The sequence below is a fragment of the Rhinoraja longicauda genome, chromosome 27 (genome assembly GCF_053455715.1).
Source record: "Rhinoraja longicauda isolate Sanriku21f chromosome 27, sRhiLon1.1, whole genome shotgun sequence".
Classification (NCBI taxonomy): domain Eukaryota; kingdom Metazoa; phylum Chordata; class Chondrichthyes; order Rajiformes; family Arhynchobatidae; genus Rhinoraja; species Rhinoraja longicauda.
The window spans coordinates 8,769,601-8,786,241 of NC_135979.1; the positions used below are offsets into that span (position 1 = coordinate 8,769,601).

The following is a 16,641-nucleotide window of genomic DNA, read 5'->3' on the forward strand; positions in this document are numbered from 1 at the left end:
AAACCCAGAAGACACAACACCCAAATGGAATAAAGTGGTACTAACTCCTCCCGAAATTCACATAGCTCTCCGCAGCTTTGATCGCAAGAGTACATCAACAGTAAGGTTGCCAGCTCTGCAGCATTATCCAATGCCTCCAGGAAATGAAGATTAATGCCCTGGATATACTGTGAGCAAGAAGTGGGGGAAAATGTCAGGGGAAGAGCATTAAAAGCAAGTTAAAAAAAAATTATTCCACAATTCAAAAGGAAAACCACTATGTTTTTGAAAGATAACTTTGCTCTGGGTTCAGCTAGGCGGTACACATCTCAATGGTTTATTAGCATCCATTGGACGATCTATCTCACTTTTAGGTGGGGTTTTCTACTGTTTTTTCTTTGGTTTTCTTAGGCCTGTTTCTCCTGAAACTATGACATTTACAAGATTCAACTGCATATTTTGTACTGACCTAAAACCTAGAATGCAACCTTGTCTGCCTTGATTGTTTTGCTCATCAAGGAGAGGATTGTGGTTATATGCAGCTTCCATGTCTCAGGATGACTCCCGGCCATTGCAGTCTGGCAAATTGCTACTCACTGCTCTCTTCGCAAGCTCACCCAGCATTCCCCAAAGAATAGGAATTTAAAGAATGTGCTCACAATCTTATGGACTTCCCTAGCAACCAAGTGCGGAGTTCCTGGCTGTATCCCTGGAGGGCATTTGTGGCTCCCTCGCATTAAGTGGGTTATGAGGCCCCTTCCATTTCCCTCTGACCCTTTAAGAGGTGGCTGCAAAGATCGTACCTCCTGAGCTACATGCTAAACAAGTTGTGACACGTTAAAAAAAGAATGCTGCACTGAAACGGAACTGGCCTAACAATTAAGGTATATGTGTCTCAAAACTACTGTGTGTGATCTGCAGTACTGTTTTACTTTTACTCTTAGAGATACAACAACGGAAACAGGCCCTTCGGCCTACCAAGTCTGTGCAGACCAGCGATCACCCTGTACACTAACCTCGACACATTAGGGACAATTTTACAATTTACCGAAGCCAATTGACCTACAAACCTGTAGTGCATTTTGTTTTCTGCACGGTGGCGCAGCGGTACAGTTGCTGCCTTACAACGAATGCAGCGCCGGAGACTCAGGTTCGATCCTGACTATGGGTGCTGTACTGTACGGAGTTTGTACGTTCTCCCCGTGACCTGAGTGGGTTTTCTCCGAGATCTTCGGTTTCCTCCCACACTCCAAAGACGTACAGGCTTGTAGGTTAATTGGCTGGGCAAATGTAAAAAAAAATTGTCCTTAGTGGGTGTTGGTGTGCGGGGATCGCTGGGCGGCGCGGATCCGGTGGGCCGAAGGGCCTGTTTCTGCGCTGTATCTCTAAATCTAAAAATCTAAAATCTAAATCTATTAACATGTTTGTTTAAGACCAAAACACTTGTTTAAGAAATGGGGAGGTCTGTTTGGCTGAGTCCAGGATCATCCTGCAGACTCTATTTATCTTTCATTTGGACAGGGGAAACCAAAGCATGTGCAAATTACCACTACCCCATCCAAAATAACCTGCACTCAGGAAATTAAAAGCGTGACCATTGTCAAATGCAGCATATTGAGGGTTACCATTGACCCAAACACAATTGGGCCTGCCATATAACAGGTCAAATATTCAACAGCAAGTGATTCACCTGCAAGTTGCAAATTAGGACTGCAATCATGTCATAAATGATAGGAGCAGAATTAGGCCATTCGGCCCATCAAGTCTACTCCGCCATTCAATCATCTCTCCCTCCTAACCCCATCCTCTTGCCTTCTCTCCAGAACCCCTGACACCCGTACTAATCAAGAACCTATCTATCTCTGCCTTAAAAATATCCATTGACCAGGCCTTCTGTGGCAAAAAATTCCACAGGTTCACCACCCTCTGACTAAAGAAATTCCTCCTCGTCTACTTCCTAAAGGAGCGTCCTTTACTGCTGAGGCTATGACCTCTAATCCTAGACCCTCCCACTAGTGGAAACGTCCTCTCCACATAGAATAGAATACCCACCACTCACCTGGAACACAGCAACACTTAGTTCAACATCAATCTGTAAAAACATACAGTATTCACTCCAGCCAGTTCAATACTTACACCTTCCAACTCTGGAACACACCCTCTGGGTGAAAAAGTTGTCCTTCAGGTTCCTATTAAATCTTTCCCCTCTCACTTTAAACCTTTACACTTTAGTTCTTGATTCCCCTACCCTGGGGAAAAATGACTCCATTCATTCACCCCATCCATTCTCATAATTTTCATATATCTCCCGAAGATCAACCTTTAGCCTCCTGCACTGCAAAGAATAAAGTCCTGGCCTGTCCAACCTCTCCCTACAGTTCAGGCTCTCAAGTCCCCAACATCCTCATAAAATCCTTCTGCACCCCTTCCAGCGTAATGGCATATTTCCTGTCCAAGGTTGGCCAAAAATGAACACAATACACCAAGTGTGGCCTCAGCAATGCCTTGCACAACTGACAGTTCTCCTAATTTAAACAACAGTCCTCTGAGGTTATGGGCAGGGCTTTGCAAAATCCAAATTTGTTGCCCAGATCAATTCCAGACATTCCAACTTAGTTGACATTTCAGGGAGAAATACTACATTGGTGGATCTGAAGTCGCATATAGACCTGGCTAACTTGTTAGTCCAAGCTTTATAGATTACAAGTAACGAAACCATCACTGATTTGAAGAAACTGCAGTAGTTCCTTTATCATTACAAGGCCAGAATCTTACATCTCCACCCTTCATAGGATCATAGAAAACCCCTGCTGCCATTCAGGAGGGAGATTTGTGATGATCCACTAAATAGTTCCTACAGATGGGTATCAATTCATGCCTTGGTGGGCAACTCAAAAGCACTCTTGCTGCTTGTGTGCCCATAGCCCTTGTTCTATTAAGGGTAGAGGATGTAGCAATTTTGTTACCAGATATCTTTATCACGGAGCTGAATCTTCATCATCCAAGTGCTTGTCTGGGATTGGTGGAGGCTCATCATTGTTTCCTTCATCTTGAACTTCAGTTTTCACCTGAACCTGCTTGTTTTTCTGTTTTATTACTTTTGCATAAATCGGTATTTGTGGTTGTTCATTGGTTGACTCCGTGACTTCAGTGTTATATTCATCCTTCTGGCCAGGTTCCGCAGAGGGTACTTCCTCACATTGGGTCATACAATCCAGCTTCTGTTCTCTTAGACTTTCGTCATTTGAATTCCAACCCCTCACTTGGATGTCTCTCAGAACTTCGTACAAACTGTCGTCATCGCCCTTGTCGATCTCTACCAGACTGGTCAACTGAATTCTTGGGATATTTTGGACAACTTGTGTTTCATCGATCACTGTTACCTTCTGCTGGTCTGTGGAAAGAACAAAAGTCATTGGGCATTCAAGTGATCAAGAAAAAATATATAGCAGTCACAAGGATAATTACAAGATGTATTGTCTTTCAAGGTTGAACAAGCTGACAGATAGAGTTGTTGAGAGGTTGGTACTATTACAACATTTAAAAGACACTTGGACAAGTACGCAAATAGGAAAGTTTTAGAGGGATATGGGCCAAAGGGAGGAAAATTCTCTGCCTCAGAAGGCAGTGGAGGCTAATTCTCTGAATACATTCAAGAGAGAGCTAGATAGAGCTCTTAAGGATAGCGGAGTCAGGGGGCATGGGGAGAAGGCAGGAACGGGGTACTGATTGAGAATGATCAGCCATGATCACATTGAATGGCGGTGCTGGCTCGAAGGGCCGAATGGCCTACTCCTGCACCTATTGTCTATTGTCTATAAATTGGACTAGCTTAAATGTGGCATTTTGGTCAGTATGTGCAGGTTGGGCTGAAGGGCCTGCCTCTATGAGCTGACGTTTATTTCCCGATCTTTGTTTTCCTCACTTGCACGGCCACTTGGTTGTTCATGGTATTTTATACATTTAATGCCATAACTGGATATGTATTTTAATGTGCAAGGTACAAGGAGAATATTTGTAACCAACACACAAATGTGTCAGGAATTGTACACATGAAAATTCTAAGTAGAAACAAAAAACGGCAGATTTACAAAGAAAGACACAGTGCTGGAATAACTCAGCGGGTCAGGCAGGATCTCTGGAGAACATGGATAGGTGATGTTTTGGGTCGGGACCCTTCTTCATCAGCTGTCTGATCCACTGAGTTACTCCAGCATTTTGTCTCTTTTTTCCCCCCCAGAAAATTCCAAGTCTGAATAAGTTGTCATAACTACTGCCAGCAGGGGGAGATCCTGATGTTTTGAGCAAAAACACTTGGAGGTTCGCCAAACAGATAGTCAGAAAAAGTCTGATACGCACTTTCTTTATTTTGTCCGCTGCAGTCCAATAATTCTGTATTTATCTAGCTACACATATCAATGGTTCTTATTTAACATTAGCTAGAGCTTTCATTTTTGGGGGGAATAGGGTGACCATTACATACAAACTGTCTTTGGAATCATTCCATTTTCATTTGTCGTGTCACGATCAGCCTTGAGTTCGACAGAATCAATGTGGTTCTTCTGCTAAGCAAAAAGAATAGAGAAGTTTGAAATTTATTTTGGTGTTTATTGTTAATAATTAACAACAAAGCTTCCCTAGGATTATTTTAATTTGTTCTTTACAACCAGGTCTGAACTATCAATCTCATCATTAAATGTCTTATTTCACCTTACAAAAGTGAAACAACTTCTTGAAAGTTTCAGTCACAATTTCCTGATTGATCTTAATGAAAATCAACCTTGAATGGTTGTCTGTGCCATCACCTCGATCCTCTCACCTGCTTTATTCAAAACCAGTCTAACATGGATGTTAATCAAACTGCGTGAAATGGCTTTAGCCATTAGGTATATTCAAATGTGTAGGTACATTCAATTGTTGTTTTAGCTGAGTGTGTAGCACTCTGACCCTAGAATAAAGTTCTGATTTTAAGTTACACCATTCAGACATGAGCAGAAAGTCCAGGCTGTACTCTGGAAGAAAGGAGATATTTAAGCACAAAGCATTGACAAACTCTTTATTAAAGAGTCATAGACAGATGGAAACAGACCCTTTGGCCCACTGCAATCCACACTGTCCAGTAAGCATGTTTACACCAATTATTTATTAAATACATATTCTCCCCACTCTCATTAACTGCCTTCATACTCTCTCATTCACCCACACAGTGGGGGCAATTTACAGTGGCCAATTATCTGACTCAACCCTCAGAGTGTGAAGAAACTGGAGCATCCAGAGGAAATGATGAGAGGGGAACTTATCGAAACATATAAGATTATTAAGGGGTTGGACACGTTAGAGGCAGGAAACATGTTCCCAATGTTGGGGGAGTTCAGAACCAGGGGCCACAGTTTAAGAATAAGGGGTAGGCCACTTAGAACGGAGATGAGGAAAAACCTTTTCAGTCAGAGAGTTGTAAATCTGTGGAATTCTCTGCCTCAGAAGGCAGTGGAGGCCGATTCTCTGAATGCATTCAAGAGAGAGCTGGATAGAGCTCTTAAGGATAGCGGAGTCAGGGGGTATGGGGAGAAGGCAGGAACGGGGTACTGATTGAGAATGATCAGCCATGATCACATTGAATGGTGGTGCTGGCTCGAAGGGCCGAATGGCCTACTCTTGCACCTATTGTCTATTGAAATCCACATGAGTTACAGGGAAAATATGCATTCTCCACACACAATAACCAAGGTCAGGATTGAACATAGAGCCCCTGGTGCTGTGATGTAGTAACTGCACCACTGTGCTGCCAAAAGTAGTGGCCAGTGAGAACCTACTTCCCTTCTTCAAATATTGTTGAGCAGGATGAGTTTTTCAGTATCTGTTAAACTGAGTTTTTTTCTCCCTCCTCAGATAACAGGATAAATAACACTATTTAAAGAAGGAAAAAGGATTCTTCCATGATGTCCAGTCTACTAATACCCAAATATTTGGTTCATGGTCAAATATCTCCTTCCTGTTGTGTAATAAACTGGTTGTCACATTCACAAGTGACTGGTGACAAGTACATTCACAAGCACTTCATTGGCTGTTAAGCATGTTAAGATGCCAAAGATGCCATATAAAAGGCAAGTCCTTCCCAAACGAAGCTATCTATCGACAAGCTGAATGGTCCATGTGACTTTAGACTTCAGAGATACAGCCTGGAAACAGACCCTTTGGCCCACCAAGTTCGCACCAACCAACAATCACCCATACAACTGCACTATCCTGCACAACAGGGACAGTTTACAATTTACAGAAGCCAATTAACCTACAAACATGCACGTCCTTGGTGTGTGGGAGGAAACCGGAACACCCGGAGAAAACCCACACGGTCACAGGGAGAATGTATAAACTCCTTACGGACATAACCCATAGTCAGGATTGAACCCGATTCCCTGGCACTATAAGGCAGCAAATTTACCACTGTGCTGCCCTTGTGCGTCATAGGATCAGATTCATACAGAAACAAGCCCGGTGGCCAATCTCGATGGGTGCATCAATCCTGCATCAAGCGCCCATTTACGCTAAGTTAATCTTATTATCTCCACTTTGAAGTGATTCTTACTTACTATAAACAACGTTTTGAGTTGTCCGTCATGGCCTCTCATTCTTTCAGAAAATCTAGTATGCAGGAAATGATGAGGATTTAGTGGTAAAACAAAACAATACCATGTCAACAACATTGTATCTATATTAGTTCACTAGTTAAACACCAATTTTTGTAGAAAGTTACAAGCCACCCAACTTAAATTCCCGAGCTAGAAGTTTAACCTAGGCCACTTACTTTAAAAGTGCAGAACAGTGGTGAATGTGCTTTTGAGTTTTGCATTGGTTGTAAAGTGCTCAGATGCGAGAAGGAACTGCATAAATGGACGACTAAACACACATTCCTCCGACTAAACTCACACATTCCCACGTCAAGGAAAGTTGACACCCATGGATTGCCCAGTTGAACAGGAAACCAAATTCAAATAACGAGGTTCTGACCAATATTTACCCTCAGTCAACATCCCAAAAAGCAAAACATCATCTGGTCATTGTCACATTGTGGTTTGCCGTAGTTTGCTATTCACAAATTGCTGCCACATTTTCCATGTCACATTAGCGACTAAGCTTCAGAAAAAAATATTACATTGGCTGCAACTTGCTTTGAGAAGACCCGTGCAATTAAAGAGATGATTTTAAAAGGTGCCTTTAGGCTGTGGTACGACAACATCTCATCTTGAAATCCCCTTCTTAAAAAGTGCACATGCACAGAGAAAGATTGCAAGATGTAGTTTCCCAAAAAATTCCAAGGTTGTACCTCTTACAGAAAGCACAGACGATGATGACCTGGATGAGAAGCAATGAGAAGACAATTGATACAACCAGGAACATCTGAGGAAACTGCCACACTCCAGCCACAAACATCCCACTCGTCGGATCAGGAGCCATGAAGATCACAGTGCTATCCAATTATGTAGGGTCCTGAGAAAATAAAAACACCAGTTCCATTAGATCATTCCGAGTAAGAACATGCAATGATTTCACCATCACTGGCTCCCACACAACAATATTCCGAAGATTACCATTGACCACACTCTAAATTGGACTCACATGGAACTGCAATGTTGGAATCTTGAGCAAAGCACAGAGTACTGGAGGAATTCAGCAGGTCAGGCAGCATCTTTGGAGGGAATGGACGGGTGATGTTTCAGTTTGGAGAAGCTTGCAATAGTGTCCCGACCCAAAACCTTGCCCATCCATCCCTTCCAAAGAGGCTACATGACCTGCTGATTTACTTCAGCACTTTGCATTTCGCTCCAAACTACTATGAAAGGAGCAGCCTATTTTGTGACAAGTACCTTTCCTTTTGACTCCTCATATCTTTTCCAATATCCAAAAGGAATTCCAATATCAGGAATTCTATGGAACACCATTCACTTATCTGAACAGGGACAGATTGGACAACATTTAAGAGGTTCAACACTCTTTAGGAATGTGCAGCTCTCTTGATTCACAGCTTATTCACCTGAAGCATTTGCTGCTTGTGTGCAAATTGACTGATAATTATCCAAACTGCTTTTAATTACAGCAGTGTTTTTATTTTGCCATGTTTACATTAGCTGTGAAGCAATTTGGAACATCTCAATTTTTTGAAAATTAACATAAATGCAAGTGCTTTCTAAAAATGTCTCCAGGTGCCCTTCAAACATCCCATGTTCAAATCTTCTGGACCTGCACAACAAGTATTATGAAATTATTTAACTGATGGGGCATCACACTAAGGTAGACACAAAATGATGGAGTAACTCAGCGGGTCAGGCAGCATCTCGGGAGAGAAGGAATTGGTGACGTTTCGGGTCGAGACCCTTCTTCAATCAGCAAGAAATTCAGCATTCATCCCTTTCCTGAAATGGGAGGCACAGTTTTCCAAAGGGATACAACTTATTCCCCCTCCCTCCCCAAAGTAAAGGTTCATTTCCCCCATCCCCCTCTAACTTCACCACATAGTTCTGAGTCTGAAATATAATCAGGTGATTAAAAAAATTCACAATACACATATTGACCCAGTAATATTAAGAAAACAATTGCTCATCAGTTTACCTTTAAACTGGTGTTCAGGAAACTATATTAACACAGGATTGAAGGTTGAACAAGAGCTGGTTTTGCTGAAACAATTTCAGTATGTAATTTCTGTCCACTCCTTTTTTTCCACTAATGTTTAGTTCATATTCTTCTTTTATCTGTCATTTAAAATCTCAATTGATTGATTTTTAAAGGAGATCACCAAAATACTGTGGGGAGAAGAAATTAGTTATTTTTGCCAAACAGACACAACCGATCAAATAGAGATAAAATCAGTCAATTATTCAAGTAGTCAGTTGCATGCTGATATAGAAACTTGTGTTAGTGGAGGAAGATGTAGTGTTTAAAAATAAATAATAGTTGGTGAATTCTGGTTCATGTTTCCTTTGCTCCAGGAGGAACAGACATTTAATTGCACCAGTTATTCTCCTTGTGTAAACTCAAAATTTAAAGGCCATTACTTATAGGAATGGACGATCAATAGGCCTTTCTGCCTGATTATGCTAATAGCTCCAGTTCTACCTCACTGGAATTTTGTTTCATCCTTCCACCATTGCCTGAACCAATATCCACAACTGGATGAGCAGAAATCTCTATGTGCAGGAAGGAATTGCAGATGCTGGTTTAAACCGAAGGTAGACATAAAATGCTGGAGTAAGTCAGCGGGCCAAGCAGCATCTCAGGAGAGGAATGGGAGACGTTTCGGGTCTGAAGGAGGTTCTCGATCCGAAACGTCACCTATTCCTTCTCTCCAGAGATGCTGCATGTCCCGCTGAGTTACTCCAGCATTTTGTGTCTATCTTCAGCAGAAACCTCCTCTAGTTATGCACGTATATTGGGAAGTAGCAAACCGTTACGTTTAATCAATAGACAATAGACAATAGGTGCAGGGGGAGGCCATTCGGCCCTTCGAGCCAGCACCGCCATTCAATGTGATCATGGCTGATCATTCTCAATCAGTACCCCGTTCCTGCCTTCTCCCCATACCCCCTGACTCCGCTATCCTTAAGAACTCTATCTAGCTCTCTTTTGAATGCATTCAGAGAATTGGCCTCCACTGCTTTCTGAGGCAGGGAATTCCACAGATTCACAACTCTCTGACTGAAAATGTTTTTCCTCATCTCAATTCTAAATGGCCTACCCCTTATTCTTAAACTGTGGCCCCTTGTTCTGGACTCCCCCAACATTGGGAACATGTTTCCTGCCTCTAACGTGTCCAACCCCTTAATAATCTTATACGTTTCGATAAGATCTCCTCTCATCCTTCTAAAAATCAGTCATAAAATGCGTTCCCTCGCCTTATTCAAGGTGAATGTCTACTAATGATCCAAATGGTTCACAACCTTGGTGTCATATTTGACCCCAAGATGAGAAAATAAGGAGGACGAAGGGAAAAGTTATTGGCCTTCCATCGCAGTGAGGAGTGCGAGGCCACCGAAAGCAAGATGGATGCTGCCTGCGCTGGTGGGGGCTCGGAGGGATTCCCGTGAGTGCAGTGATCTCGGTGTTTGTGGGGCCGTCACGCCCCGGGAGCGTCCTGGAGTCTGGTGCGAGTGCGGACGGCTTTCTGACTGTTCGGGCGGACAGGGACTGCAGAGAAAGCGACAAGCGGATGGTGCAACTTTGGTCACATCACGGTGGAGGAGCGTGTTTTTGGCGCTGTGAGGCAGCAGCTCTCCCAGCTCCGCGTCACTGTTCTGCCCCATTAAGATATCATAAGGTTAAGATCCCTGGGGAAAAAAACTTACGTAATCAATGTTTACAAAACAGCTTCAAATCTTCAAATGGTCTGAAAAAGGATCTCAACTCGAAATGTCACCCATTCCTTCTTTCCAGAGATGCGACCTGCCCCGCTGAGTTACTCCAGCATTTTGTGTTGATCTTTAACTGTTCTAATCTTGCCATTCTGTTCTTGAAGATACTGATTGCTATTGGGATACAATCTCACATGGGTGCTCAGTGTATTGCACTGGTTCCACATTCCTTTCAGAATCTCACTCGGCATTGATTTAGCCAGTGTCCATCATAAGTACAAAGCTATGAGGATAACAAACTTTGAGCCAGCCCTATCATTCAATTAGATAATGGCCAGCAGTGGGCTGACCATTCAGAGGCCATGCTGCAAGATGCACTGAGCGAAGTCGACTGGAATATGTTCCAAGCAAGTTCCAGAGATGTAAATGAGTTTGCGGAAGCGGTCATCCCCACGGTAAGGGTCAGTATCTTCCCTAACCAAAAATCCTGGGTGGACAGGTCTATTCTCGTGGCCTTGAATGCTCGCACCGCTGCTTACAACTCCGGTCTGGCATCCGGCAACATGGACCACTACAAGGGAGAGTCCTACCGACTGCGAAGGGCAGTGAAGGATGCAAAAAGGAGGTACCGGGACAAGATGGAGTCACAGATGGAGCAGCAGGACACCAGGTGCCTTTGGCAGGGGCTACGGACTATAACTAGCTACAGGTCCAGCAACCCCTCAACCGGAAGTGCCGGCTCCTCCTTAGCTGATGACCTGAACTCTTTTTATGCACGGTTTGAGACGGGTAACACCACCAGCTCGCCGTCTAAAAACAGCACCGAAGGGGCGCTGGCTAGCGAGGCTGGAGGGGGATCCACCCCCGGGGATGTGCACACATTCTCGGTGTCCGAGCATGAGGTGAGGTGGGCTCTGACGCGTGTGAACACGAAGAAAGCTGGAGGCCCAGATGGTATATCTGGGCGAGTACTAAAGTCTTGTGCTACTCAGCTTGCTCCAGTGCTCACCACAATATTCAACCTCTCCTTGGCAAAGTCCGTGGTCCCTTCATGCTTCAAAAGATCCATCATTGTACCGGTGCCAAAGAATGCCTCTCCAGCGTGTTTAAATGACTACCGACCGGTGGCCCTCACCTCGGATGTCATGAAATGCTTTGAGAGGCTAGTCAAGAAGCACATCTGCGCCCTCCTTCCTCGCAACATGGACCCACTATAGTTCGCATACCGTCCGAACAGGTCCACGGATGATGCGGTCTCCCAGGTTCTACACACCGCTCTCTTTCATCTGGACAGCCAGGGGGGCTATGTGAGGATGCTGTTCATTGACTTTAGTTCAGCATTCAACACAATAGTCCCCATCAGACTGGTTGAGAAGCTGCTGGAACTGGGGCTTAGCACCCCTCTGTGTGCCTGGGTCCTGGACTTTCTCACTGCCAGGCCCCAAGTGGTCAGGATGGGGGAACACACATCTAGCTCCCTCACCCTGAACATAGGATCCCCCCAGGGCTGCGTCCTTAGCCCCCTACTGTACTCCCTGTACACACATGACTGTGGGGCCAGGTTCAGTTCAAACTCCATCATCAAGTTTGCTGATGACACTGTGGTGGTGGGCCGGATCTCCAACAACGATGAGAAGGCCTACCGGGAGGAGGTGGCTGATCTGGCACTCTGGTGTCAGGACAATAGCCTCCTCTTGAATGTCACTAAAACAAAGGAGCTGATTGTGGACTTCAGAAGGGCTAAACATCCAAGGACGTACACGCCACTGGAGATAAATGGGTCTACTGTGGACAGGGTGAGCAGTTTTAAATACTTGGGAGTCCGCATCACAGAGGATCTGACGTGGGCAACGCACATTGCCGCACTGGTGGGTAAGGCTAAGCAGCGCCTTTACCACCTTAGACAATTGAGGAAATTCAGAGTGTCTCTGAGGATCCTTCATTGCTTCTACTCTGGGGCTGTAGAGAGCATCCTGTCCGGCAACATCACAGTCTGGTTTGGGAACAGCTCTGCCCAGGACAGGATGGCCCTGCAGAGAGTAGTGCGTTCGGCAGAACGCACCATGGGAACTACACTCATCCCCCTGCAGGACCTATACATCAGGAGGTGCAGATCCAGAGCAAGCAAGATCATGAGGGACCCCTGCCACCCCAGTAACGGACTGTTCCAGATGCTACGATCAGGCAAACGCCTCCGCTGTCACGCTGTGAAAACGGAGAGGATGAGACGGAGCTTCTTCCCACAGGCCATCAGGACTGTCAACTTTTATAACCCATGGGACTAAATTTTTGTCGACACTAATAGTAACTTATTAACTTTATTTATATGCTGTATATGCGGGTTTTTGTGCACAACCCGCAGGCATTGCCACTTTCATTTCACTGCACAGTATGTGTACGTGACAAATAAATTTGACTTGACTTGACTTGATTTATACCTTTAGCGCCATTTACTTCTCTTTCATTTCCTTTAATGCGCCTGCCACACTAAAGCCTATTGTTCACATTCTTCAACATTTTCACAATGCCATTTCCCTACGTTGCTCACAAGTGAAGACATTTTAAACATACTTCATTGATGAGAAAGTCCTGAAGAACATTAAAGATGATAAGAAAAATCTATGTTGTTGTTTTGTTTACTCCCATTAGTTTAGCTAGGTAGTCATTTTAACCTGCCTTAGTTGATGGGAAGCGGGTATGATTGGATCAGGCCAAAGTTTCGCACTCCTTAATTGTTCCCCTTTGAACTTCGTGCGCTTGCATGTTTCATTTTAATACTTTATCAACAGACAAATTATGATTCGTGATTGATGGGGAATGAAGGAATCACAAATTTACACTGAGGTGAAAATTTATCTTCCATTAAAGATTTTAGACAGGTGATTTAATAAGCCACGTGCATTGAACTCTACGTTGAATATCTTAAGCTAGTGAAATCTGTTCTGTTGAAGGCATTATGTTAATCAAAGGAAATGGCGTCATGACATTGAGCCTCCACCTTTGCAGTATTCCTTTCACATTGCCCTTCTGACACTGACAGTTTTCTATTACTGACACTTGGACAATGTGATGCTCCCTCCATATTCACTCGCTGATGATAAACTATCTTCTTAGAAATGCCCCTCTAACTGTGTAGCACTGTCTTAGACAATAGACAATAGGTGCAGGAGGAGGCCATTCGGCCCTTTGAGCCAGCACCGCCATTCAATGTGATCGTGGCTGATCATTCTCAATCAGTACCCCGTTCCTGCCTTCTCCCCATACCCTCTGACTCCGCTATCCTTAAGAGCTCTAAGTATTGACCTGTTGACATTGCTGCTTGCCTTCAGTAAGGGTAACTTAACACACTCTCAATTTTGAACCACTCGACATGGTAGTTCCAATGCAACATTCCCCTTCATTTCTGCCCCTCCACCAGTGCAGGATTCCTTCTTCAAAGAAGGAGAGTCCTGACCCGAAACGTCGCCTGTCCATTTCCTCCACTGATGCTGCCTGACCTGCTGAGTTCCACCAGCACATTGTGTTTTGCTCAAGATTCCAGCATCTGCAGTTTGTTGTGTCTAATTTTCTGTAGTTGTACGTTTTGACTATGGTGGACTGTCTACTCAATATTGAAAAATCGACACAGTCTGAAGGCTGTGATTCCAGGCGCTTGGATCTGGGCTGACACTCCAGTGCATAACACAGGAGCATGGCATCGTCTGAAGTATCAGGCTGTCCTTTGGACAAGACTCAGAGTTTAGAGTCCACATCTCCCCTCAGGTAGACTGAAAGATTTTTGCGCACCATTTAAAAAGGTAGCCAGTCAGCTCCTGGGCCAATATCTATCAATCAAATAAATCCATTCTTTGGCCATTTTCTTATTGTCGTTTCTAGGATTTTGTTTTGCCCAAATTGCCTTTCATACATTACTACAGTTCAATCAAGTACTTTGCTGGCCCTGCCAACGCCTAGTGAATGTGAGCCTTTCTTTCCTTTCCTTCTTTCACAGTAACTACAATTAGTCTTTCATTCCATGTGCAGTAATGATTTGTGTTTTTTCAAACTCACCTTGACTTCTGGATCCAGCAAACCTGCCCGTCTTGTCCTTCACTGTTTCAAATCACAACCAAGTAATGATCCAAATGTGGAATCAGCGGGTTTTATCTTGGAGGGGGGAGGAATCTCAGCTGTGTCACCAGTTCATGCAACCTTTCAAAGCAAGAGGATCACATGACAAGAATGAAGTTTTACTACTCTTTTTAGACTCGAGAGAGAGAGAGAACCAATAATAAGACACCTCCCTGGGAGTCAACAAGGAACAAGGAAAAAGGAACCTTTTGCTGCTATTTATAGTAAGTGACTGCACAGCAAGATTAGCTTCGGTATCAGAGTACATTCATCTGAAAATGTGGTTGTGTTTCACAAAGCTGTATGCAAGGGTGGGGCACTTAGCTACACACACTTACATCAAACATTGGCTTCAGGTGTTAGCGGGAATACATTTTTATACCAGGCAAATCATTTTGCAGCCACTGAATTAAATCAAGAGTTTAGCGAGAATTGTCAATAACTCTTTAAACCCAATGAGTTTCATTTGAAAATGTACCCTCGCTGCCAAGTTCTGATGAGTATGTGTCTGTTTGGTGTTTGTTTAACTTTTATTTCCTTATATTTTTATCAATTATTAACGGCTGTTTTCTCTGGGTCGAGAGGAGAACTTTCACGCACTCCTGTCACTCGATGTGAAAGTGTCATAGCCTAACTCCCTCCACAAGGGCAGCTCAGAGACGCAGCGGTAGAGTTGCTGCCTTACAACGCCGGGGACCCGGGTTCAAACCTGACCAAGGGTGCTGTCTGTACAGAGTTTGCACATTCTCCCTGGGACCACATGGGTTTCCTCTGGGTGCACCGGTTTCCACCCACCTGTCAAAGACGTGCAGGTTTGCAGTTTAATTGGCCTCTGTAAATTGTCCCAAGTGTGCGGGATAGAACTAGAGTACAAGTGATGGTAGGTCGGCAACGACCCGGTGGGCCGAAGGGCCTCTTTCCATCCTGTATTTCCAAACTAAATGAAAAACGTTTCTTGGTTCTGCAACCTTTCATACCCCTCTCCTGCACCCAGCCTCAATTGGTGTGGGGAAGTGATTTCTGAGCTTCCACTATTCTTTGTGAGCATGTAATGAGAGGCCTAGATAGAGTGGATGTGGAGAGGATGGTTCCAGTAGTGCGAGAATCTAAAACCACAGGGCACAGCCTCACAATAAAAGGACATACCTTCAGAATGGAGATGAGGGGGAATTTCTTGAGTCAGAGGTGGTGAATCTGTAGAATTCATTGCCATCGATGGCTGTGCAGGCCAAGGAATTGTTTTTTTGGCCTAATTCTGCTCCTATCACATGACCTTCTGACTTTATTTTTAAAGCAGAGATTTAAGACTAACCTGCACATCCTCTCCCTAGAGCTCAAGCCCGCAAGTCCTGGCAACCTTTTCGTAAGTCCTCTCTGCACTCTTTCCTGCATTGGTGAGACTATATCTGTAGGACTTTATATAATAACAGTCTTCTAACAATAGGAATGGGCAAGTTGCCTGATGAGGAAAGGTTGGAGCTGCTGTAGAGTCAGACTCCGAGAAGTCTTGGCAGGATGTATATGGGGAGGATGTGCTCTTCTGTGGATTGCTGTTTTAAAATAAGAGATTTCCCCATTAAAGACATAGATGAGGATTTCCTTTCCCCTCTCCAAAAGTGGTAACTTTAACTCGGGCAGCATGGTGGCACAGCGGTAGAGTTGCTGCCTTACAACGCCAGAGACCCAGGTTTGATCCTGTCCATGGATGCTGCCTGTACAGAGTTTGTAATGGCAAACAAGGAAATGGCAGAACAGTTAAACAAGTACTTTGGTTCTGTCTTCACTAAGGAAAATACAAACAAATGTCCTGGAAATACTAGGGGACCGAGGATCTAGTGGGAGGGAGGAACTGAAGGGAATCCACATTAGTCAGGAAATGGTGTTAGGTAAACAGTTGGGACTGAAGGCAGATAAATCCCCAGGGCCTGATGGTCTGCATCCCAGAGTATTCAAGCAGGTGGCCCTAGAAATCGTGGATGCATTGGTGATCATTTTCCAATATTCTTTTGACTTTGGATCAGTTCTTGTTGGACTGGAAGGTAGCCAATGTAACTCCACTTTTTAAGAAAGGAGGGAGAGAGAAAACGGGGAATTATAGACCAGTTAGCCTTACATCGGTAGTAGGGAAGATGCTGGAGTTGATTATTAAAGATGTTAATTTGGAAAGCAGTGATGGGATCGGCCAAAGTCAGCATGGATTTATGAAGAG

The 16,641-nt window shown here is 44.1% G+C and overlaps 1 protein-coding gene across 1 annotated transcript; it reads right to left on the reverse strand.

Moving 5' to 3' along the window:
* Window positions 1-2,957: 2,957 nt before the first annotated feature.
* LOC144606625 (uncharacterized) lies at window positions 2,958-14,415 on the reverse strand. Its single transcript, XM_078422896.1, has 5 exons — window positions 14,373-14,415; window positions 7,304-7,467; window positions 6,570-6,621; window positions 4,463-4,544; window positions 2,958-3,373 (listed from the first exon to the last, which is right to left on the reverse strand). The coding sequence occupies exons 2-5, from the start codon at window positions 7,432-7,434 to the stop codon at window positions 2,958-2,960; spliced, it is 681 nt and encodes a 226-aa protein (XP_078279022.1). The 5' UTR covers window positions 7,435-7,467; window positions 14,373-14,415.
* Window positions 14,416-16,641: the final 2,226 nt, after the last annotated feature.